The 25,830-nt window shown below is 40.2% G+C and overlaps 1 protein-coding gene across 3 annotated transcripts in view; it reads left to right on the top strand.

The window, feature by feature from the left end:
• Positions 1-25,830, top strand: part of TEK (TEK receptor tyrosine kinase) — a 103,243-nt gene that overhangs the window by 21,153 nt on the left and 56,260 nt on the right. For all 3 annotated transcript variants that reach the window (XM_007176838.3, XM_007176837.3, XM_007176836.3), the window contains exon 2: positions 22,114-22,425. In XM_007176838.3, the coding sequence (XP_007176900.1) occupies positions 22,114-22,425 (312 nt within the window). The remainder of the gene's footprint in view (positions 1-22,113; positions 22,426-25,830) is intronic.

The following is a 25,830-nucleotide window of genomic DNA, read 5'->3' as shown; positions in this document are numbered from 1 at the left end:
GGCATATGGACACACAGAAGGCAGTTTTGACACCTCAGTATGATGAAAGACACTACCGTAAATCCAAGGCTTAGTGTGTAGAGCGCAAATCACTTGCTTTCCTTTCAAAGAATTCAATTTTTTAAATGTTTATCTTTTAACTTTGTGTATACAATATACCACCATCCAGAGATAGCCACCGTTAACATTTTCTAGATAAGATTGAATTTTATATCTCTCCCTGGGGAATTCAAATGCCCTCCTCCAGGTTTCCCCTGGAATTCCCAGTGCACTTACATTCCCATGGTTACCTCCTACACTGAGCTCTGGCTTCAGTTTTGATTTAAGTAAATGCATGCATTCCCTTGCTCACTTCTACACGTGTGGTCTCCGTTGAACTTGGTGTCAGCCTCGACACGTAGCTCAGCCTTTTACTTCAATTAAAAATAAAAATGGCAACAATTTTTTCTGCATGCAGACAGACACACAGGTACAGACGGACACAATCACAAACACAGAGACATGCAGACAGATAAGGCATTGTGAGTATAACGCACTTAACTCCTGAGTTGAGAATAAGATGAGGTTTGCACTGTGGCAATCCAAACAACTCCACCACGAATATCACACTAGCCTATTTATTAAAGCGCTTCAGCTGCCCATCATACTGCTTGGCCTTTATCTTTTCTTCTTCTCTTTTCCTTTGTGTCACTCATTGGGTTTATGTTAAATTTATAAATTAATTTAGGAAGAATTATCATCTTTCCAAGATTGTGCTTTTCCACTGAAGGATACAGAACAGCTCTCCATGTCTTTAAATCTTTTTTATCTTTGGTAAAATTTCATAGATATTTTCATATAAGTCCTATACATTTCACGTTGGGCTGTTAAGTAATAAGTGATATCCTCAGGCAATTGTGATACACTAAACCATTCTTGCCTTCTGAGGATAAACCCACAGTATCTATAGAAGATTCATTTAATAAACTGCTGAACTGATTTGCTAATATTTTATTTGGGATTTTTTGCTTTTTCACAAGTGAGATAAGGAGTAGTTTTCTTTTCTCAGCTATTTATTTTATGTTAGGTAATACGATTTTACTAGCTTAAAAGAATTGGTAGCTTTCTATTAAAAAATTTTTTTTTTATATTACATAAACTCATCAGCAAAACCAGCTAGCCCTGTGAATTTTTGATGAGATAATTCAGGCTTCATCATTTTGAGTTTAAGAATTTATATTTCCTAATCATTATATATATATTTTTTCAAATTTATTGGCTGAGAATTATACATGAGATTTTCTTATGATTTAAAGCATCTTTTCCACAAGAGCTATTTTACTTCTCGTTTTACTCTCAGTTTTAGTTTCTAAATAGATTTCAGAGGCTTGCTGTTGTAAATTTTACCCACACCAAGGACCAGCTCTCGGAATTCTCATTTTTCTATTTTTAAGTTTATTAATATTCTTATTTAGCTTTATTTTTTTCTTTCTCCCTGACTTTAAGTCTTGTTAGTTCTTTCACAAATGTTGGCTGAGTACCTTTCTTGTTTTTTTAAATACTCATTAACAAGAAAAGTATTTAAAGCTATAAATTTGTCTCCAAAAGTAGTTTTGGACTCATTGTAGCAGTTTTGAAAGTAGGGTTCTTAACAAATCATGTGCTTTTTAGTTTTTTTTTTTTGAGAATTAATGATTATTTAGAATACTGCTTTATGATTTTTAGCGGGTTGATTTTCTTTTTTGTTGTTGTTCAATGATATGTTGTTAAACTTGATTTATTGTGTGTGGTGTGGGATTGTTTTGTTGTGATTTGGGATTATTGCAAAGACAGTTTCCCTTTGTTGGACTTCACTGAGTTTGTGTGTGTGTGTGTGTGTGTGTGTGTGTGTGTGTGTGTGTGTGTGTCTAGGATAGCATGAGTTACAGCAGGGCTGATAGTCCACTGTGTTGTACTGGTTCATCTGTACCAGCTGTTAGAAGAATGAAATAATTCTGTGCCATCTGGTAAATAACTGCTGCTTGGGTCTCCTAAGTTCCCCTTGACCTGCTACTTTCACTGCCTAGGTCACTCCCTCAGGACCTCTGGACCGCTTCACAATTCAGCAACTAAAGTGTTAATGTCTGGCCCATCAGGGTCTTTCAGAACCTTTTCTGCTACCCAGATCAGTGTTCATGGGCCCAGGTTGCTAAATATTTTGAATATCACCTCTGAGCCATGCCAAGCTTAAGTTAAGCAGGTTCAACTATACCTGTTTGGTCTAAAAGATCTACAAATATAAAATAGTGCATGTGATTTCAGTTGCCCTTTCACTTCATAGACAGCTTGGTCCCTGTTCTGGGGCTTCTCATGCTCCAGTTGTGACCCCCATGTTTGGAGGTAAATACTTTTTGTGCTTCCTGGTTCCTGAATACCAGCCAACTGCTTTATCTGGTTCTTATCCAAAGCAACAGTGATCTGTCCCAGGGCTGGAGGAAAACCTAGCTGTTATATTTGTGCACAGAAGATATACTTCCACATTATCCTTCATGACCGATTTAAAGGATTGTCAAGAGTAGTGCCATGTATACACAATTTTTACCTTTGCCACTGATCTTTAGAGCTCTCACTCCTATTAAATATGTTGCTCCATTGGATATACTCAATTTTGATAAGTACTGCAGGAGTGATTGGGGAAAAAAAGGCGAATTCTGTATTTTAATGTATAGGGTTATATATATCTGAAAGATACATATGTAACTACACATATGTCTAATTATTGCTAAATTGTAGTTTGATTTTTAGTCAACTTCATTAGTCAAAATTTGAGAGAGGTATAAAGCACAGAACTATTGTGCTTTCCTCACATTCTTCTTGCTTTTACCAGTTTTTTTCTGTATTTGATTCTATATGATTTATAGCACAATGATGCATAACTACTATGTTTTCATTATGGACTTTACTTTTTATCAGTGTGTGTCATAGGTTTTATCCCATTCCATGCCTTCTATCCACTTGTCTGAAACTAATATTGTTACCTTTGTTTTCTTCTCTTTCATCATGTTTTTTTCTTTTCATTTCTTGATAAGTTCTTTGCCCATATCTTTGTTTTCAAGGTTTTGTTTTAAGCATCATCTTGGAAGGTTTCATTTTTTCTGAGAGTATTTGTCATTCTATAGGTGATTTTAAATATCTTTAAATCACAGATAATATGTTTAATCTTAACTTCTGACATTGGTTTTGTACTTTGATTTTTTTATACTTTCCTGCTGTTTCCTTTTAGTCTTTTATTTTTTCCTGTCATTTGCTTACTTGGTCTACATTTTGTTTACATTTATTTTCTCTAGTCATTTTTGACGTATGCATCCTGTTTTTTATTTTATTAGTGGTTTATCCTTATGTTTTTCAAAAACACTCTTTAACTTATACTTCTCTGTTTATAACAGTACATAATGAAACCATACTTTGAACATCAGTGTATCAGTGAGGAACTCAGCACATGTTAACTTTCTCTCCTCCTTCCTTTTCCCTTCAAATTCTTTGCTACCTTAATCTGGAATTTAAGATCCAAGTTACTTTTTTTTTTTTTTTTTTTTAAAGTTTTACTTGATTTTATTTATTTATTTATTTATTTTTGGCTGTGTTGGGTCTTCGGTTCGTGCGAGGGCTTTCTCCAGTTGCGGCAAGCGGGGGCCACTCTTCATCGCGGTGCGGGGACCGCTCTTCATCGCGGTGCGCGGGCCTTTCTCCATCGCGGCCCCTCCCGTCGCGGGGCACAGGCTCCAGACGTGCAGGCTCAGCAATTGTGGCTCACGGGCCCAGCTGCTCCGTGGCATGTGGGATCTTCCCAGACCAGGGCTCGAACCCGTGTCCCCTGCATTAGCAGGCAGATTCTCAACCACTGCGCCACCAGGGAAGCCCCCCAAGTTACTTTTTACAGCATATATATATATATTTTTTTAAACTTTGGGTTTATTTATTTATTTATTTATTTATTTATGGCTGTGTTGGGTCTTTGTTTCTTTGCAAGGGCTTTCTCTAGCTGCGGCAAGTGAGGGCCACTCTTCATTGCGGTGCGCGGGCCTCTCATTATCGCGGCCTCTCTTGTTGCAGAGCACAGGCTCCAGACGCGCAGGCTCAGTAATTGTGGCTCACGGGCCTAGTTGCTCCGCGGCATGTGGGATCTTCCCAGACCAGGGCTCGAACCCGTGTCCCCTGCATTGGCAGGCAGATTCTCAACCACTGCGCCACCAGGGAAGCCCTACAGCATATATTTTTAATTTTAAGAGGAATTTCTGACATTAAAAATATTTTAACAATGAAAATTCATTTTCCCTATCTAATCCTATTGGTCTTTGTGGTTACTAGGTGCTGACAATAGGTAGATTGACAATCTTGGTTAGCACTGTAGGTATTTGCAAATCTCTCTCTCTTTTTTTTTTCCCCCATGTCTTTAGGGGAAAGTTGAGAAAGGCTACATCAAAGGTGCTAGTCAGATGTCATTTTAAAGCTGAGATCCAGACTTCATTATTAAGATATACATTTCCATTTCACGATGTAGTTAGTTAAATATCACCTCACATTTGGTGTATCTTAAATTCCTTCGTTTTCTTTAATTTTGTTCACTGCAAAAAACAGGTGTAGTGGGTTTGAATTTTCAGTTACAACAGTCTGCCAATTTGAGCTTTATTTTTTGAACTGTGCAAAATAATAGAACATAAATTCCTATTACCATTGAAATTTGAATTGAATCTTGGAAGAGATTGGACTTGAACAGATAAATATATGTAGGGAAGGTCATCCTCAGCAGAAGGAACAATGTCATCAACGGCTAGGAAAGGAAAACCTGTAGAGCATTTGGGGCTAAAGAGACAATGGCACCAAAATTTTGCAGGAGTTCAAGTGAGAGAGAATGAGGGTGTGAAAAGGAGTTGAATGTAAGAGATAGTACTGAGCTAGAATGGGCAGAATATGGTGATTGGATGTAAACAGTGAGGGAGAGATAGTTGTTGACAATAACTCAGAGTTTTCAAGCATCTGTGGTTAGAAAGGTGGAGACTTAAGAGATCAGGAGAGAGAGAAGGTGAAGAGAGGGGAAGATGCCGAGTTCATTCTAGACATATCGCAGTTGAGACGCCTACCTAGGTGAGCAGGAGGCCTGTTTATAATGTGTTTTATAGCTGGGAAGAGGTTGGAGCTAGAGACCAAGACTTGGAACAGGTGATAACTGAAGTCTTGGGAGTTGGTGAGATCACTGTGAAAACGGAAATGGAGTCTTCCATAGTGCTGGTCAAGCTATAATCTCTGGGCTAAGGCCATGGCCACTTGCTGAGTCTTGGCAAGGAGGACGAATGGGAAATTAGATCCAAAGGAAAACTGCTATTTAAGATTCATAGGCTTACACTTTTCTACGGGGATGATCAAGGTACTAAGATAAATGTATACTCAGTCAAACAGTACATACATATGAAGAACCTACTGTGTCAAGCTCTCTATCAAGGAAAAGGAAGACATGAGTTCTAACACTGTTCCGGATGTTTTACATTTAAGATCTCATTTAGTCATCACTGTTGCTTATTTTGTCTAAGTTGGTTTCCTCATCTGTGATATGAGATATAAATGACTAATTCATATGGTCATTGTGAAAATGAGGTACAACAATGTATTTAAAGTATCCACAAGGTGGTAGGTACTTAATAATTTATAGCTCTTATATTATGATTAATAATTTTAGGAATTATTTATGTGTAACTGACACACTGCTATTGAAAAGCAGAACTAGCAAATACTTGATAGCAGTGATTTGTGAACTGTGCTTCTTAAAGGAATAGCCTGTCTAGGGAGGTGCCTGAGGAGCTGTGTCAAGGGTCGGGGGAGCAGGTACCAAGCTGGGCTCCTGTCTCCCTGCCAAGACACAGGAAGCATGATTTTATCTGGTTAATTCTCAGACGTCAACACAAAAGTTCATTTACATAAAGGGAACGACTGAAACATGAGCGATTCTTGAAGAGAGTGTAGACCTGAAGGTACAAGGGAAAGGAGTGGTTCTCAAACCCTGATAGAGCAGTGGCATGAGAAGACTCCCCACCAGGTTGTGGCTTCTGTAGATGGCTCAGTGGGGCGGTGGAGACCTGGGAGAATAAACACCCTGATCACACTCGCCTACCACCCTCCTGTCTCCATCTGGAGCCCCCTCGTAGCTGAACCCAGTGGGTCACAGGTAACCTCCATGGTCCCAGAGCTGGGTGGAGGAGGTTGGAGAGCAGCTGGCCAAGGGCACCCCTTGTCACAATGAAGAGAAGAAACGGAGCGTGTCTTGGGCTTAGAAAGTGAGACTCTTACCCGATGACGTTTACATTTTATACTAACTTTGACTTGAAGATGGACCCAGACCATGCCAAGAGTATCTGACTCAAACATGTAATGAAATTCCCTCTTGGCTTTCATGTTTTTGGACTGTTTTCCCTCAAGTGACTGCACAGACAGGCTCTGTCTCCTTGCTGCCAGAAAAGTCTCAGTCGATCTTAGATTGTCTACTTGGGAAGATAAAGGAGAAGCTGTTTTCCTGAGCCATGAATGATAAACTCCCAGGCAGCTGCTGTATGTAGGATCGTGGCCTGTCACACTGCCATGCCTACTGGATATCTGTGCAGTCTGTAAGACAACAGCCTCTGCCCTGTGGCATCTGGGAGGCTCCCTAGGGTGTGAGAGAGCATGAGCCAAGCCTTGGAGGCTAAGCAAGTGTTCGCCAGTTGACGTGGAAATAAAGGAAGCATTAGAGGAGGGCTCATGCAATGCAGATAAGGAGTATGGCTTGTGCAGATTCCAAGGACGATTCCTTGAGGAGAGCTCCCAACATGTTTGAAATGATGTCATTGCCACTGCGGCCCAAGGAGATGACACTAAGTATGATACTCAGGGTTTCTCAAGAAGCCTCTCTTAACAAAGACACATAGATTAGCACCTCTTGAGACATTCAGGCCTGCAGTTCCATAGGGGAAAAACTGACATAAATTTTATAGTTGGAATTCTACCTGGCAAATGCATCTGTAGTTTGGAAGTATGCAAGAATTTTTTTTTTTCTTTTTTTGGTGGAGGGGAAGGAATATGACCACACAAGCTGCTTCCCAAATAGGAGAGTTCCAATCACAGAAATAATTCAGGTAATGCCCAGAGGACAACAGATTCCAGAAGTGTAATAAAGGAATTCCTAAACTTAATGAAATGAGGCTAGAGGGTCTCTGAGCCCTCTTTCACTACTGAGTTAAGATCGTGACCCCATTGGTTAGTCAGTGGTGGGGGTGATGCTTCAGAATGCAGAGCTACTGTCCTGCTCTAAGAGTAAAGTGAAGCAAAGTGTAAGAACTATAGACTGTGCAGAGAGTCACTTTTTAAAAAAAATTTTTATTGGAGTATAGTTCTCACTTTTATTTATTTTTTAATAAGTGTATTTATTTATTTATTTAATTTATTTTTGGCTGCGTTGGGTCTTTGTTGCTGGACTCAGGCTTTCTCTAGTTGCGGCGAGCGGGGGCTACTCTTCGTTGCGGTGCGCGGGCTTCTCATCGTGGTGGCTTCTCTTGTTGCGGAGCACGGGCTCTAGAGCGCAGGCTCAGTAGTTGTGGCTCGCGGGCTCTAGAGCGCAGGCTCAGTAGTTGTGGCGCACGGGCTTAGTTGCTCCGCGGCATCTTTCTGGACCAGGGCTCGGACCCATGTCCCCTGCATTGGCAGGCGGATTCTTAACCACTGCGCCACCAGGGAAGTCCCTAGTTCTCACTTTTAAAGACGAGGAAGAAAATGTAAGGAAGGTTCTCTGGTCCAGGGACACAGCAGGAGGCCTTTGGGCTAGGTCAGTGGTCTTGCCGAAGGTTAGTTGGCAGAGGCCCATGGAGTGACGGCTTGTGTCCATCTCTCAGTAGCCCCCTCATCTCTCTCTCCAAGGCTCCCTCCACACCACCAAGCTGGTTGTGAAACTGCTTTTCCAGAATCACTTGCATGTGCAGAGATTTGGTTTCCTGTTAAGGTCAGTCCTGTAAGAAAGGGGGCAACAATCAAAGGATTTTAGAAGGAAACACAGGGAATCTTCCTTAGCTCATGATCAGCCTGTTTCCTGCTCATGTGGGTTTGAAGTGTGTGGGAGGGTGGTCACACAGCAGGACACAAAGCCATTAGAGGTTCTTCCTTCTGTGGGTGCCTTAGCTCCAAGAGGACTTAAAAATTAAACAAAATAAAATAAAAACCCTTCCTCTGGGGCTAACACAGACCATATTTTCATACAGATTCACTTGATCAAACTGGCTTCATGTCATGCTAATACAAATAGCCCTTTACACAAATGTCAATGATTTAGGGCTTCCCTGGTGGTGCAGTGGTTAAGAATCCACCTGCCAATGCAGAGGACATGGGTTTGATCCCTGGCCCGGGAAGATCCCACACGCCGCGGAGCAACTAAGCCCGTGTGCCACAACTAATGAGCCTGTGCTCTAGAGCCTGTGAGACACAACTACTGAACCTGCGTGCCACAACTACTGAAGCTCACGTGTCTAGAGCCCGTGCTCTGCAACAAGAGAAGCCACCACAGTGAGAAGCCTGCGCACCGCACCAAAGAGTAGCCCCCGCTTGCCGCAACTAGAGAAAGACCGCGTGCAGCAACGAAGACCCAACACAGCCCAAAATAAATAAATAAATATTTTAAAAAGTCAATGATTTAGAGGTTATTCTCCCACTTTACAGATGAGGAAAATGAGATAGAACGTCAAGACCAAAGCTCTTAACTACTCCACTATCCTGTTGATGGTGCCAGGCAAATAACAATTCACAGAATCATCACCTGGGTTTAAGATGTACTATTTTCACTATATATAAAATAGATAACTAATAAGAACCTACTGTATAGCACAGGGAACTCTACTCAATACTCTGTAATGACCAATATAGGAAAAGAATCCAAAAAAGAGTGGATATATGTATATGTATAACTGATTCACTTTGCTGTACACCTGAAACTAACACAACATTGTAAATCAACTATACTCCAATAAAAATTAATTTAAAAAAAGAGTCAGTAAACAAAGATCTTTTCAAGAAAATTTATATCAAAATGTAGTCAAAAGAGCATTCTTGGACTTATAATTAAAATTCCAAAAAGAAAAAAAAAGATGTTCTACTTTCAATTACTGTTGAATTCTTCAAATTCATCTTAAATATATTAAAAATATGCACAGTCTGTCAAACACAGTGCTTGGTGCTAGGAGCTAGAGATGAACAAAATAGAGGTCTTTTCTTCAGGGAGCTCACTGTCTAAGGAAGGAGACAGATGTGTCAATAATTAAGCAAAAAACTGCCATTAGATTGATTAGTTGCATGTGTTTTAATAATAAATAAAAGTCTTCATTTTAATATTACAAAAGATAGACAATACTAAATATGTAAAACAATAAGTGAACATCTGCCTTCCTCCTCACCACACCCCTGATCCCTAAGCCTGGCAATTTCATTAGCCAGAAGTACCACTACTGGTGTGTGACTTCTAGGTTTTTCTCAATATTTTGACAAAAATGAGATCAAACATACTGTTCTGCATCTTTTCTTCACTTAATGTATCAAAGGTATAATTCCATGCAAACATAATATTCAATTAAATGTATGAACCATCATTTATTTAGCCATGCTCCCATTCATGAACTTTGTGTTGTTTCCAGTTGAGGCTGTAGGCTGCAGTGAATATTCTTGCTGTATTTTTGCATATTTTTATTGGTAATTATGGAAGATATCTTTTTACTATAATTTTAAAAATTAATATACAGTTAATTTATGTTGTGTGTACAGCTTTATGAGTTTTAATGCAACTACCACCACGTTAGAATAGAGAACAATTCCATCACCCCCTAAAGTCTTTTTTGTGCTGCCCTTTTTAGTCAAATCTCTCCTACTCCTAATCCCTGGCAACCACTCATCTGTTCTTCGTCCTTATAGGCTTACCTTTTCCAGAATGTTATATAAATGCATTCATACAGTATGTAGCCTTTTTGTATTGGTTCTTTTACTCAGCATAATGCCATATTGTTGCAAGTATTAATAGTCTACCCCTTTTTATTTCTGAGTAGTATTCCGTTGTCTGGATGTACAACGGCTGTTTATGCATTTGTCTGTTGAAGAACATTTGGGTTTCTCCAGTTTGGGGTGATTATGAATAAATGGAGCTGCTATAAACATTCACTGTATGAACAGAAATTTTCATTTCTGTAGGGTAAATACATAGGAGTGGGATTGCCGGGTGATGTGATAAATGTATATTTAACTTTATAAAAAAAAGATTAAACCATTTTCCACAGAGACTGGACCATCCATTTTACATACCACCAGCAGTGATTGAGTTACAGTTGCTACACATTCTAGCTAGCACTTGGTATTGTCAGGGTTTTTCTGAGTCTTTCTAATAGGTGTGCAGTGGTATCTCACATGGTGTTAATTAGCATTTGCCTAGTGGATAATGATACTGACCATCTTTCTGTGTACTTATTTGCCATCCACATATCTTCTTTGGTGAAGTGTCTCTAATATTTTGCGCATTAAAAAAATTGAATTGTTTGTTTTCTTACTGTTAAGTTTTGAGAGTTTTAAGATATATTCTGGATGTAAGTTGTTTGTCAGCTATGTTTTCTCCTAGTCTGTAGTTTATATTTTGATTTTAACAGTGTCTTTCATAGATCAAAGTTTGAAATCTTGATAAAATCCAATTTATCAACGTTTTTCTTTACAGATCACACTTTTGGTGTCATAGCTAACAACTCGCTGCCTAACTCCAACATCATGAAGATTTTTCTCCCATATCCCAAAAGTTTTATATTTTTACATTTTACGTGATCCATTTTCATTTAATTTTTGTACAAGGTGGGAGGTTTTAGTTTAGGGTTCTTTTTTTTTTTTTGGCATATGGATGTCCAGTTGTTCTGACACTATTGTTGAAAAGACTAAACTTTCTTCACTGAATTATTAGAAGATACATTTTTGATATGAACCGGTGTAATATGTGTATAGTTTAATCATTAAAAGAGTGGGTTTTGAAATCAGTCTGCCTAAATATGAATCTCAGTTCTACCACTAATTACTTGTATGACAACGACCAAGTATTTAACCTCTTTTAGTCTTAGTCTCCTTTTCTGTAAAATGAAGATAATCATAGTGCCTATTCTATAAGGTTCTACGAGGATTAAGTTATTACATGTTACACACATGGAAAAGTACCTGACATATAATAAGTGATGAATTAGGGTTAGCGTTTATGTAACTTTACAACTGTAGATTTGCAAGCATGTCCCAGAAATGCATTTCCAAGGAATATTGGAAATATCGTGACCATTTTTTCCAATTTACTACAGTTGCCTATTTGTGTATCTTCCTCTGTGAATTACTACTGATTTATTAATTTATAGAATTTACTTATATATTATACATATTAACTCTTTAAGTTTTATCTAAAACAATATTTTTCCCATTTGGCCTTTTTATCAATTACACCAACGGTGTAGACCTTCCCGTTTATCTGCTAGCACTGGATATTATGACCCTCTCTATTGTTAGTTAATTTGATAGACAAATAATGAGATGTCCTTTTAGTTTGTGTTTTGGATTTGTAGTCAAGTTAATTATAATTTCATATGGTAATTATTGTATCAGTTAATTTTTGTTGAGTAACAAGTCATCTGAAAACGTAATGGTGAAACAGCAAACATTTATTATATCTTAGATTCTGTGGGTCAGCTGCAAAGTTCTTTGATCTAGGTTGGATTGGCTCATCTTTGTAGTCAGCTGATGGCTTGGCTGGGGCTGGATGGTCTAGGATGGTTAATGCACATATCTGGCAGTTGGTCTATTGGGCCTCAGCTGGAATGGCTCATGTCTGTATCATGTGGTATCTCATCCTCCAGTGGATTAGTCTGGGCTTTTTCTCATGGTGGTCTCAGGGTCCCATAAAGCAGTAGGAGGGGGCAGGCCCAGGGGAAAAACACTTTTAAAGCCTCTGTTTTTGTCACATTTGCTAATGTTTCATTGATCAAGGATAGTCTCATGGCCAAGCCTAGATTCAAGGGGTAAAGAAGTAGATTTCACTTCTCAATGGAAGGAAATGCAAATTTTTGTGACCATTATATTTCAATCTACTGCAGTTGGCTATTTATTTTATAAAAGATTTTGGCGTTTTCTATAGTGCAATCTGTCAATGTTTTCCTTTATGGATTTGTGTATATTCATGCCTTTGGATGACCAGACTGTAAGCTTCTTGAAGGCAGAAACCATATTTTATTCTTTTCTTCATCCACAGAAGGCAGCATAGGGCCCAGCTCATAGTACTTATTAAGTAAGTGCTTATTAAATAAATTCACTCATCGAAGGCCAGGCTTGCTTGCTTGCATATTTATTTATTTAATCATTTATTTGTTTATTCCTTCATCAGCGCTTATTGAATAGCTGTTATATGCCAGGCACTGTGCTAATTGTTAGAGATACAATAGTGGACAAAGGGCAAAATAGAATTCTCTTGTGGTGTTTAGAGTGAAGCATTGTGACTGGTAATGAAACTTAGTGAGACATGGGTTCAAATTCTATTTGTCTGTTGCTGGGCATATTACAGAACATCTGTGAGTTTCTTTTTTTAACCTATAAAATGGAATATAAATCCCTTCCTTCAAGGGCACAAAGAATTCAAGCACACAAAGTTTGTAAGACACCTTGCATAGGACCTATTACATAGTCTATAATAAACAATGTTAGCTTTCTTCCCGACATGGTATAATCTGAAGCCTGCTGAGAACGCTAGCCCTCTTTCTTTGTCATTCTCTTCTCAGAAACGATCATGGTCCTGAACTTCTCCCACTACAGACTCACTTCTTTGGTTTGCTCTTCTGATCGTTCTCAGAGTTGTCACTTTAAGCTATTCTTATTCTCTTTTTTCGTGCAAGCAAATCAACCCAAATTGCCTTCCTTATTGGGATCTGGAGAACAGGGAACTTAGTAGTTAAAGAGCTTGTTGAATTCCGTCTTGGACGATAGAGATATTTGGTTGTGGGAGTGAGTGTGTACGTCTGTGCACATCTTTTGGCAGCAGAAGGGAGAAGGGAACTTGGCAAGTGATTGAAGCAGAAGAACCCAGAAGGAGAAGGTGGTCTGGCTCCACAGATGGATTCCTCTGACACCAGATAAATTTGCTGGCAATGGACGAATACGATTGAATTAGAGAGCATCCCTCTCTCGGGGCGAAATGATAGGAAAGATTATAAGGCAGCATTGTAAGGCTTGGGGGGATTTATGAGGTGGGCAAACCTCATTTCTGGGAAGTCCCACTCTCTCTGTCCTGTACCCTTCCCAGCTTTTTGGCTGCCTCTCCTCAATGTCTTTTCTCTCTTGGCCCAGTTTCTGCCAGGCTCCAGGATTCTTCAGGTACCATCCTGTCAAAATGATGAACATTCCAAATTCCCTCACATTAGAGGTTTGTCCATTTACCCTGCTACCCTGGGGTGACAGAAAAGGCCCTGGGGAGAAGTTCACACTTGAGGGCTGGCTTTGCCATTAGCCTTTGCGTGACCACTGGGCAGTCTCTTTGCCATGGGCCTCAGTTTGCCCTTTATAAAGTGTGAGGCTTGCACCAGGCAATCTCTAAGGTCTTTTCCAGTTTAAACAATCCTTGATTTGATGGTACCATGCCTCCTCCAGCCCCACCTTACAGAAATGGAGTTTTGCATGTAAGTGTGCGTATGTGCTGGGCGTTTAGTGAAGTCTTATTCTGTGGATGCCGTGTCTACTCCTGTATAAAATAAAAACTTGCTTGCTAACTGACTGGTGGCAATTCTGATGTTCTAACTAGAACATGCGGTATTTATCCTGGATGGAAAATTTCTGGCGTTCACGGAGCAGGTGGGGTGGGATGCTGTCTCCTCCAGCAGGCGGACGAGGGTCCTGTTTGTCAGGGAGGCGGGGATGGGAAATGGGCATGCCCTTGGGGCAGACAGGCGTGGCGCAACTCCTGAGTGAGAGCAGTTTGTTGTTAGAGAGACCCAGCCTAGTCATATCAAGGGTGTCCTTGTCTAACTCCCAACCGTGCATGTAAAAAGTTAGCAACTTCCTTTGGTTATTTCCAGGCTTGTGCATGTTGGTATCTTCTCGTTAATTGCCCACTATCTTCTTGGAAGGAAATTTGAGGATGAAATTATTGCTCAGAGACTTATTACATACATAAAAGTATCCTGGAAACAAACAAACAAACAAAAGATTAAAATATTGGAAACATGCCTGGGAACAGGATTTCTTCTGGGGACACAAGAAGGGAGAGGAGATGCGAAAAATACTTTCACATAGAGTTGACACATAGAAATGGTGCCAGTAGTTCTTAGAATCCAATAAAAAGAAATTAGTGTCAACTTTAGGATGTTGACATTAACCAAGAGAGAACATTCTAGTGGTGAGTCCTATTAAACACTTACTCATTCTTCAAAATCCTGCTCAGTAGTTACCCTTTGGGGGAAAACTTTCCTGACTCTCTTCTCATATCCCTTTCGCTTTGTCCTGGTAATTGCAACTCTCCTTCAGGCCAAATGTCGCTTCCTCAGGGAGCCTTACCTGATTCATAAACCATTTCTCCACACCAGCCAAGTTTGATTAAGTTCACTGTTATGCTATCCCATAGCACCTTATAATTCTCTCTCATGGTACCTATCATGGTTCCAGTGTTATATTTATTTATGTGATTGGTTTGCCATGTCTGTCTTCCACATTTGCCTGTAAGTTACGTACGGGTTGAGATCAGATCTGTTTTATTCATTGTTGTGTCTCCAGGGTCAAATACAGTACCTTAGCACATGGGAGGTGCTCAATAAATTTGTTAATGGATGAGTAGACATATAAATAATTTAATGAGTTTTTTTTTTTTAAACTGAAGAGAATTCTCCTTTTCTGGACACCATAAAAAAATCACTAAACTAAAATCCAAACAGTTCCACCAAATAATCTTGGATAGTTTTGGGGATGTCTTTGCTTCTTTGCTCATTGTCAGGGCCTTGATTTCAGAAATGCTTTTGGCCAAGACCTTATCAGTTCATTGCCAATCCCCTGATTTCAAAAATACTTTTGGCCAAGGTAGTGCTCATTGTCATTTTACATATTTAGAACTCTAAGATAATCTGCTGCTGTTACGAAGGTGAGACAACCAAGGACACTTTGGAAAAATTTGAAACATAGTCAATACCAAACTTCCAAGAAATCATACAGACAGTCGTTCCGAAGATGTGATACCTTATTCCAAACACGTATTAGTGAAACTCCACCCAACACCACAATTCTGAGGTAATAAGAAGCACAAGGGAATAGCCCCACTTTGCAGTAATTTAACCTGCTTTTTCCTCTTAGCTGGCAAGTGCTTCAAAGGTTGGGGAGCTGTGTTAATCAGAACTTGCCTCTGCAGCTGTGCTAAACTTGAATGTGGGTGGAGGGGCACAGCAGACTAATTGGAGTCAGCACCTTGTGAGGCAGGGGCATGTATTTTCATTGATATTTATTCATTTAACCTTTCATTTTCTTCATCTGTAAAAGTAAAATTGTTAAAAGTGATGACCTTTGAGCTTTTATGTTTTATTTAAGCAAATTCCTTTCTCCCAAATGAAAATTTATGTGGAGCCGAAATACAAAACAAACAGATGAAAGTTGAGCTGCTCAGTGAGAGTGTGTATGTGTGTGGGGACATCTGGAATACGCTCTGTTAATTTCACCTCCGCCGCTCTCAGAAAGTTCTGGAATACCTTTTTTAGAAAATGAGAAATAACAACTCCTTGAAACACAGTTTGAAAAGCATGACTGTGCCTCTCATTTCTAATTCAGTTTGGTTCTATTACATGGGTGTAGATTTAGGTCCACAGTCCTTTCTATGACTGTTTTTAAAGAAAGATATTTCCATGTCTTAGATGATGGGTCATTATTCAAAGTGTCATCCTAAATTAGAAATCAATCCCAGGAAAGAATCAGGATTATCTTGAAGCAAAAGGACAGTTTTGTTGTCCTCAAGGTTTGCAAACCAGGGACGCTGCAGAAGCCATGGTTGGGAGAGTCATAAGGGAACTGGATGGCCCTTGAAGCCTGACCACAAGTTTTAGATCATTGGCTGTCATCCAAGCTTCTCATTAGGGGCTTTTCCAGGTAGGACTTTAGCAGAATCAGAAGTCCTTATAGGGAATTTTTTTGTGGTTTTTCTAAGAAAGAGTTACGTGACTCAGTCCCAGGTCTGTCGTGACTGCCTGACTCCGTTTTATTTTTGGTCCCTGTCAGCCACACCTGGTCCATTTTCTGTGTTCTTTCTTAGGGGATTTCTCTTATTTTTACGTTTCCTCAGGGGGTGTTATTATATTTTTACAGAAGCAATAGTGAGTATAAGAAAATCTATATGCAGGGACTTCCCTGGTGCTCCAGTGGTAAAGAATTCACCTTCCAATGCAGGGGACGTGGGTTTGATCCCTGGTTAGGGAACTAAGATCCCACATGCCGCAGGGCAACTAAGTCCATGCACCGCAACTACTGAGCTGGCGCCCCTCAATGAGAGAGAGAAAACCCACACACCACAACTAAAGAGAAGCCTGCGCACCCCAACTAGAGAGAAGCCTGCGCGCCTCCATGAAGATCCCGCGCACCACAACTAAGACCCAATGAAGCCAAAAAAAAAAAGAAAAAAAATTACTAAAATTAAAAAAAAAAGAAAATCTATACACAAAAAGAAGATTTAAGCAGCATTTTGTGTTCACCACAATGAGATTTAGTGAGAAAATGTTACTGCGAAATGTTAGATGCTGTTCCGTACAGCACACAGAAAACATAATGAGCAGAACAATGTTGTAGGATATTGTTATGCTTCAACTGTGATGAACAGTCATTTGTTAACCCGATGCATGCCGTGCTACATTGGCCAGTATCTCCTTACAAACAAGACACACTTTTATGCAAATATTGAAAAGTGTTTGTGTGAGATCTTTGCTGAGGAAAAATAATATCAATCCCCAAAACACGTTAAGAGGTATGAAATTCCATATGCATCTTACTTACAGCAGACTCTTAGTCTTGATGTTAGAAGTGTGAATTGAACTGATTAATGAATTTGATCCAAGCTCTTCTGGCTGTGGTTGTAGTGAAACAACTCAAAACCTGTCTGCGACAGGACTTGGAGAGGATAGTTTTGTAGTGGAAGAAAAGGTGCTGGTTTGGGGACGGATAGCTGTGCAAGCCCAGGTGGGCTCTGTCTCTTGGCATTTGTTCTCAGGAATATGTCACCAATAGCAGATCCCTGGGTAGCATCAGTCACAGTAGCAGTTACACCTGTCATTGTGCCAGTAGCAGAACCCTTTTGAGAAGCCACAGGCTACAATTGTACCTGTGGCAGTAGGGCGTCTGCTTCTCTCTTCTCTTTGAAAGGTGAAGTTGGGCCACTCTCCTCCTCCCTTTTCTTAAATTTTATTTTAATCAATTTTTTTTTCAGCATTGTGGAGTGATGTCACATTTTCTATTACTAGTCCAAAGTTGAGAGAAAAAAAAAAATGCGTTATATGGATGTGATCCAAAAAGATTTGGAGTGAGTGTAGGGATAAATGATGAGAGACATATATATTTTTCTGGCTCTAGATTCCCTTACAAGTGCACCTTTTTAAGGGAAGAGCAGTTAACATTTACTTTTTTTTTTTTAATTTTAGCAATTTCATGTATCTTTATTTATTTATTTTATTTATTTATGGCTGTGTTGGGTCTTCGTTTCTGTGTGAGGGCTTTCTCTAGCTGCGGCAAGTGGGGGCCACTCTTCATTGCGGTGCGTGGGCCTCTCATTATCGCGGCCTCTCTTGTTGCGGAGCACAGGCTCCAGATGCACAGGCTCAGTAATTGTGGCTCACGGGCCCAGTTGCTCCGCGGCATGTGGGATCTTCCCAGACCAGGGCTCGAACCCGTGTCCCCTGCATTCACGGGCCTAGTTGTTCCGTGGCATGTGGGATCTTCCCAGACCAGGGCCCGAACCCATATGCCCTGCATTGGCAGGCAGATTCTCAACCACTGCGCCACCAGGGAAGCCCCAACATTTACTTTTTTACATTTAATTTTTATGTGTAGATAATATTCCAGTGGTTCAAGAGCATTGTATACATTACGTGTACAGTGAAAAGTGTTCCTCCCGTCATCGTCACCCCAGTGACCTCATTCTCCCCTAATGGGTCACCCTTGTTCTTAGCTTCCTGTATCACCTTCCAGAAATTCCCTGGGGCATATGCAAACAAGAACAAATACTGATTCTTGTTTTAGGAAAGCTAAACAGATGATTTTTAAAATTCATTCCAGGAACGTGGTAAGTATTTCTTCCTGTATCTAAAACTCATGTACAAAATTCTTCTGATATTTTATTGTAAGTGGCAGTACAAAGGACAGAGAACTCACGGGTGGAAGAGTGCTTCCTGTAACTGACCTGCTGAATAAGGGTAGCAAAGTGTAGTCAAATCCAGACTCTCAGAGTATACAGTTTCCCTTTCTATCCCTGAAAGTAAAGGGAGAGAGCTGGGAGGAACAAAAGGAAAAAGAAACTAGACCCATACCTAGAAATAATTTACAGATGCAGTGTGGTTGTCTTTTCAAATCAACTGCTTTTTCTATTATTTCCTAAAGTCATTAAATAAACCACGGCCAGTGCTAATGCAGTTCGGTGAGTTCAGAGCAGAGCCCTTGGTTTTGGCAAATCACTCAGCTGGCCCTAGAAATGGGGGTGGATCCCACTGGAGCTGAAAGAATTACAGTGTTTCCTTCCTCTTGATGACTCTCTCTGGGAACATGCCTGGAAGGAGTGAGTGTGGGAGATGAGGTGGTGCTTACTCAGAGGCAGGGCTGGATGTGTGTGTGTGTGTGTGTGTGTGTGGACGGGTAACTGTGCTCTGGTGTTATTTTTGGAGGCTGTAATTCCACGGCTAGGTTTCCTAGCTCATTCTCTCTTGTGATGCTTTTCTTATCCTAACCTCTGTTCCCTCTCTTGAAATCCTAAAGTTAAACCAATGAGGCTAGAAGCAAGATAGATGTTTGAGGGTCAGGCTTGGGAACCCATTCTACTCAAGATTTCTTCCCTCAGCGTACTGAGTTAATATTACAAGAAAAATATTGCAACACCAACTCCTACTTACATTAAGACTTGACTTTGAAATTCTTCTTAGTGAATCAGATAAAAATGTAACTCCTAATAGGATCATCCTCAAAACATCACTGTATACATCAAACATTGGCAAATGCCATTGAAAACAAATTGTATGAGGACTTCATGGCAGGCACAGTGCTTGGCATAAGTAGGTCTGGTAAATGAATACCAGTCAGCTCCAAACCCTCAGCAACCACTGATCACCTTTCTATAGCATTTTGTAAAAGCATAACATTTGCTCCCCCCCCCCAATAAACTCAGTAATTATCAAAACAGTCTTGTAAATATGGGCAAAGGGGTCAGTTTAGACTCAGAAGAGCACTTTCATTTTTTAAAAAAATTTTATTGAAGTATAGTTGGTTTACAATGTTGTGTTAATTTCTGCTGTACAGCGAAGTGATTCGGTTATACATACATATATTCTTTTTCATATTCTTTTCCATTATGGTTTATCACAAGATATTGAATATAGTTCCCTGTGCTATGCAGTTGTTTATCCATCCTGTACATAATAGTTTGCAGCTGCTAACCCCAAACTCCCAATCCTTCCCTTCCCCACCGCCCCTCCCGCTTGGCAACCACAAGTCTGTTTCTGTTTCATAGACTGGTTCATTTGGGTCATATTTCAGATTCCACATATAAGTGATATCATATGGTATTTGTCTCTTTCTCACTTACTTCACTTAATATGATAATGTCTAGGTCTATCCATGTTGCTGCAAATGGCATTATTTCATTTTCTATGGCTGAGCAATATTCCATGGGGTGTGTGTATATATATATCACATCTTCTTTATCCATTCATCTGTCAATGGACATTTAGGTTGTTTCCATGTCTTGGCTATTGTAAATAGAAGAGAACTTTCATTTTTAACCTCATTTTTCAACAAGTGGGAGCCAAGTGAATTGGTGAAATTGAGTTAGATCTGGTATAAAATTTGTCCATCTGTCCATCCATGCATCCATCTAGCCAACAAATATTTATTGAGTCCTCTATATGCTGAGAATAGGCAGAATATTCCTATGTAAATCAATGCAAATAAAACAGCTTCAATTCTCATCCTAATGGAATGTATCATCTAGGAGGAGAGAGATCAGATAAAATAATCACAGGTTGTGGTAATCTTTATGAAGGAAACAAATAGGAGGCTGAATTGAGGGTGGTGGGATGAGAGTGTGTAGATATTGTAGATAAGATAGGTAAAGAAGACCTCCATGAGACAGGCATTTAAGCTAAGACCCCAAAGGATGAGAGAAATTAGCCATGCAAAGAGTGGAAAAGAGCATTCCAGGCACAAGGATCAGCATGTCCAAAGGTTTTGAGGTAGGAAAGGGCATGGTATAGCTAAGGAACTGAAAGACCAGTGAGAATTTGAATTCCAGCTCTGACTTCAATAGCTGTGGAAGATAGAATAAGCTACTCAATCTTATAAGCCCTAATTTCTTTATATTTAAAAATGAGATAGGGCTTCCCTGGTGGCGCAGTGGTTGAGAATCTGCCTGCTAGTGCAGGGGACACGGGTTCGAGCCCTGGTCTGGGAGGATCCCACATGCCGCGGAGCAGCTGGGCCCGTGAGCCACAACTACTGAGCCTGCGCGTCTGGAGCCTGTGCCCCGCAACGGGAGGGGCCGCGACAGTGAAAGGCCCGCGCACCGCGATGAAGAGCGGTCCCCGCACCGCGATGAAGAGTGGCCCCCGCTTGCCGCAACTAGAGAAAGCCCTCGCACGAACCGAAGACCCAACACAGCCAAAAAAAAAAAAAAAAAAAAATGAGATAATGGCGCATACTCCCAGGAGAGAATTTGATGAATATTAAATGAGATAACATGGAACCTACTTGAATCACTTTACATCTACATAAAGGTCCCTGAGACTCCAGTAGCCCTCGTCACCCACTGTGCTTGACCTTCCCAGTCTCCTGATCATTTTACGTAGACTTGAGAATCAACCATCACTGGAACCAGGAAACAACCTCCATCCCTGGTATTTCCACATTCACCAAGAGGAGAGAATAGGCACAGATTCCATTTGCTTATCTTTGAAACTTTGGAAATGAGAAGAGAAAGGGAAAGAGGGAGAGGGAGAGAGAGAAAGTGAAATGAGAGGGTTTTCTTTTTGTAAATGTGCTTTATGACTTCGGAAATCTTAAAAGTCAGGTAGGATTTTGTTTTTACATTTGGGAAGATTTGAGATTTGGGGCTAGGTGTTCAGAAAACAGAATAAAGAGAAATGAAATAATGGTCATTGAGTACCCTGTATATTGCAGACACAGTGCTTGGCAGGTTATGTAGTTTATCTCATTTAATCTTTACAAGAATTCTGCAAGACAGGTCTTACTAGGCTCATTTCAAAGATGAGGGTCAGAGGGAAATGTAGACTTCACTCAGTCCCTCCCTTACCTTGCGGAATTTAATGTGGAATCAGGCAATACTTTGATAATGATGAGAGTCTATAAAGTTAGCATATGGTGTATGTCATTGACATATTTCTTTAGAATACTTTATTATTGGGGTAGAACCACATTATCATTAATTGATCAATAATTAATGATAAATAATGATATTTATTCAGTTCATGATAATGATAATAATGCCATTATCATGAATTTGTCTCAATTCAGCAAACACTTACTGAATACTTAACTATGTCTCAGGCACTGTAATGCGTAAAGACACCTAGTGCACATCTTGTTTTGGGAATGGAGAATAACTGATAGTCCATTACAGATAGGGCGTGCAATGGGGCAGGAGTGGTTAGCAGGGTCTAGGTGATGAAGAGTCTTGATGCCATGGTAAAGAGTTTTGGATTTTGTCCAATGAAAGATAGGCACATGATCAGAGTAGCATTTTAGAAAGACTGCTCACACAGTTATTTTTAGACAAGGCTTTGTAAACACTAGCTTATCCTGTGGGGCCATGTTAATAACCTTCCTCATACATTATGTTCCCTCTTTTCCTTTTAGCAACAGTGGACGGTGCCATGGACCTGATCTTGATCAATTCCCTACCTCTCGTGTCTGACGCTGAGACATCCCTCACCTGCATTGCCTCTGGATGGCGCCCCCATGAGCCCATCATCATAGGAAGGGACTTTGAAGCCTTAATGAACCAGCACCAGGATCCACTGGAAGTTACTCAAGACGCAACCAGAGAATGGGCTAAAAAAGTTGTTTGGAAGAGAGAAAAGGCTAGTAAAATCAATGGTGCTTATTTCTGTGAAGGGCGAGTTCGAGGAGAGGCAATAAGGATACGGACCATGAAGATGCGCCAACAAGGTAACATGCCCCTTGGTTGTGGGCAGGTGAGGTCCACTGAGACCCACACCTGCCTCTTGTCTTGGCAGCTGTTCACTCAGGCTGGGTATGAGCTGCCTGAGAGCATTAGAGATAAGAGATCATCTAGTCCAACTCCCTCACATACAATCCTTTCACTAGACCTTGTGCCTAGTTCATGAGATGAAATGAAATATATCACATGTTCTACTAAGGGCTCCATGGTCCTGATGGAGATATGAACATGTTACGTGTATATAATATGATTCACAGCAATGAAGACAAGTGTCCACCGCCAAACTATGGGCTATTTTGAGCTTTCTCATTGATTTTTCATTTTTTCATTTGATTCCTTATTTGTTTTCTTTGCCTCTGAGTATTCTTAACAGAAGTTAATGTTTTCAGAGGAAAAATATGGTGGAAATAAAAAATTAAGGGAAACATCTCTCAATAACTCAATTTAATTAGTTACTTGATATCGTGGTTATCTATTGACATAGTAATGCTGTGTAACACACAACCAAAACCACGGTGGCATACAATGATAAGCATTCATAGCTTGTGAGTCTAAGTCAGCTGGGTTGATGAGGTGGCTTTACTGATCTTGACTGGGCAGCTTTCTCATGTGTATGGTTATTGGCTGGCTATAGGCTTATTAGGCTGGCCTTGGTTGGGCTACCTTGGCTCTGTTCCACGTAACTTATCTGTTAGCAGGCTAATATAGATTTGTTCTCATGGAGACAGCAGGGGTGCAAGAGAGCAAGCGGAAGCACACGAGGCTTCTGAAACCTAGTCTTAGTACTGTATGCTCTCACTTCTGTCTCACTTTTATCGCCCAAAGCAAGTCAAACAGCTGAGCCTAAAGTCAGAATGGGAGGGTATTACACAATTACATGGCCAAGAGTATGGTTACAGGGAGGGATGAAGAATTGGGGCCCTTTTTTTCAGGCTACATGATTTAATTTTAGAAGTTGAGTACCCAGGCCCAACTCACAGAACACCAGAATTTTTGAAGGAGGACCTTGAGAGCCTTCTGCAAAGGAAGAGTACTACTCCTTTCTATGCCTCACAAAGCAGTGATGTGATGGAACCTTTCTCCCAAAATAGAAGTGGATCCTAAGCTGTATCTTTAGGCCAGTCCACCAAACTCATGGCAGTTGGAGGAGATGTCATTGTAAACATTATTTAATGACTGTGTTCTGCCCTAAGGCTCCCAAGTTTGGACAGGCAGGTAGACTTCTGGTGCTCTTGATGCTATCTACTGGGAAGAAGGTACAGATTCCAGCAGAAATGACCTCTCCTTGTTCTGATGGAAATGATCTGGCCCCTCACCCTCAGTCCCTTTCTCTGGGTTGGTTATAACTAAAATGAAGGGGTCCTCACCAAATTAACATCATCATAACCACACGAGACTGTGGACTGAGGATGAGTCATTTCATGAGACAATGACATTGTGAGCTCTTTAGGATTTGATTTTTAATTGTAAAACTGATCCAGATAAATAATGCACCTCTGCACATTTCTGATTGTCAGATTTTTATATAGGAGTCTGTAGGTTTTTTAGATTACTGCTCCTCAAGGTTAAAAATGCTTATAAAATCACCCTAAGGGTCTTGTTAAAATGCAGACTCTGAGTCAGTAGATCCTTGGGGAGAGTCCTGAGATTCTGCATTTCTAACAAGGTTCCAGGGGATAAGATGTTCCTGGGCTGAGGACCATACTTTGAGTAGCAAAGGGTTAGAGTCAGCCCTTAGCTGGGGTCTACCTGAAAATATTTCTTTGAATTTGCTAATGGCGGTAATTTAAAAATTTGAAGGCAGCAAGCTCATTTTAAGATCAAAGTGATAAAATCATTATTCATCACAAATGAGGGAAAAGGCCCTCTTAGCAAAACTATAACATTCACCTTTAAATGGCATCAGGCGAGTGGGAAAAGTGCACAACAGAAATTCCCAGGAATGCAGCTCTCTGGTGAGGGAAGAGAGGTTGAACAAAGGGATGTGAGGTGTGCCAAAGCTATCGTGGCTGAAAAGTCGGCTCTGTTATTTTTCACATGTGTCATTTGGGATCTGACTTGTGTAAAGAGTTATGTCCTTCTGCTGATATGTCCACATTCTGAATGAAGATGATCTGAGATTTGTGCCCCAGTGGTCTCACAGGATTGACATGAGAAGTGCCCTTTCTGGGCTGTCCTGAAAATGTATAAATAAGAATCCGTAGAGCAAATTAAAACAGAATATTGGGAGTCAAAAACCAACCGTAATGATCCCTCCAACGTGAGAGTCCAGGTCAGCACAGGTAAAGCATAGTTTAAGTTCAGTTAAATGAGGCTAAGATAGGCATGGATAGTTAGGAACAGTGAAGAGAAGATGGCTTTTAGACTCACATTCACCTGAGTTTAATTCTTTCTCTACCACTTACCAGCTGTATGGCCTTAAGCAAGTTATTCAACTTCTATTGGTCTCATTTTTCATCATCTGTGAAATGGGTATAATAATATCTTCAAAAGCATCTTAGGTTTTAAATAAGAGTAAGATGGTATACGCAAGAAGCCAGCTCCCATGAGTGTAAGATTTGATTGACACAGTAGATAGGTTCCTGAAATCTCGCTGTAAAGTGAGACATTGCAGAACAATTTACATAATAATAACAATAGCAGTTTGTAAATGGTGGGAATAGGATTTAATGCCAAGCGGTCTGGCTTCAGAGTCTGTATTTACTGCACTACCCTCTCTATATCACTCTCACTTACTTCAACCACCCACCCCAATTCTGAGCACTTGTTTTATCAAGTACAACAACTCTAGTTGAAACCCCAAAAAGCAACCTAGAGCACAGAGATACGGGAGTGGAGGTTAGTCAGACATGGGTTTGAGCCTAGCTCTGCAACCGCTGGTATAACCCAGCGCAAATTACTTCCCTGAAATCATAGTTTGCTCATTTGAAAAAATAAATGGGGATAGAGACTTTACCACGTACATTTGAGAATCAAATGAAATCACCAACGTTATCTGGCTCACAGTAAATGTTCAGTAATTGTCATTATTTAGTGCCTTGGAATGAGCAGTAATTTAGCGGGACTATTAATTTTACTACTCAACTGTGGAAAATGTTAATAACATCTTTTAACATAATTGTGGAGGTTTAGACAAAATAGAAAAATAGGAAGTATTTTCTCTCCTGTATTTGAATAACAACATCAACTCAAGCTGTTGAACTGATTTTCTTTTGTTGACCATCCAACGGCTGAAATATGGTGCAAGGAAAGTGATATCCTTTATGGTGAGTCAAGAAAATCTCCAACACTGTGTCTTCATGACGCTCTTAATTCCCTGGTAAAACCACGGGAACTCAGGAGTGCCTGCCTAGGGACACAGCAGGATAGGATAAACATCACTATATCCCTGC

The sequence above is a fragment of the Balaenoptera acutorostrata genome, chromosome 6, assembly GCF_949987535.1.
Source record: "Balaenoptera acutorostrata chromosome 6, mBalAcu1.1, whole genome shotgun sequence".
Lineage (NCBI taxonomy): Eukaryota > Metazoa > Chordata > Mammalia > Artiodactyla > Balaenopteridae > Balaenoptera > Balaenoptera acutorostrata.
Note: the sequence above shows the minus strand (reverse complement) of the source record. Positions and strands in the feature narration are given on the sequence as shown.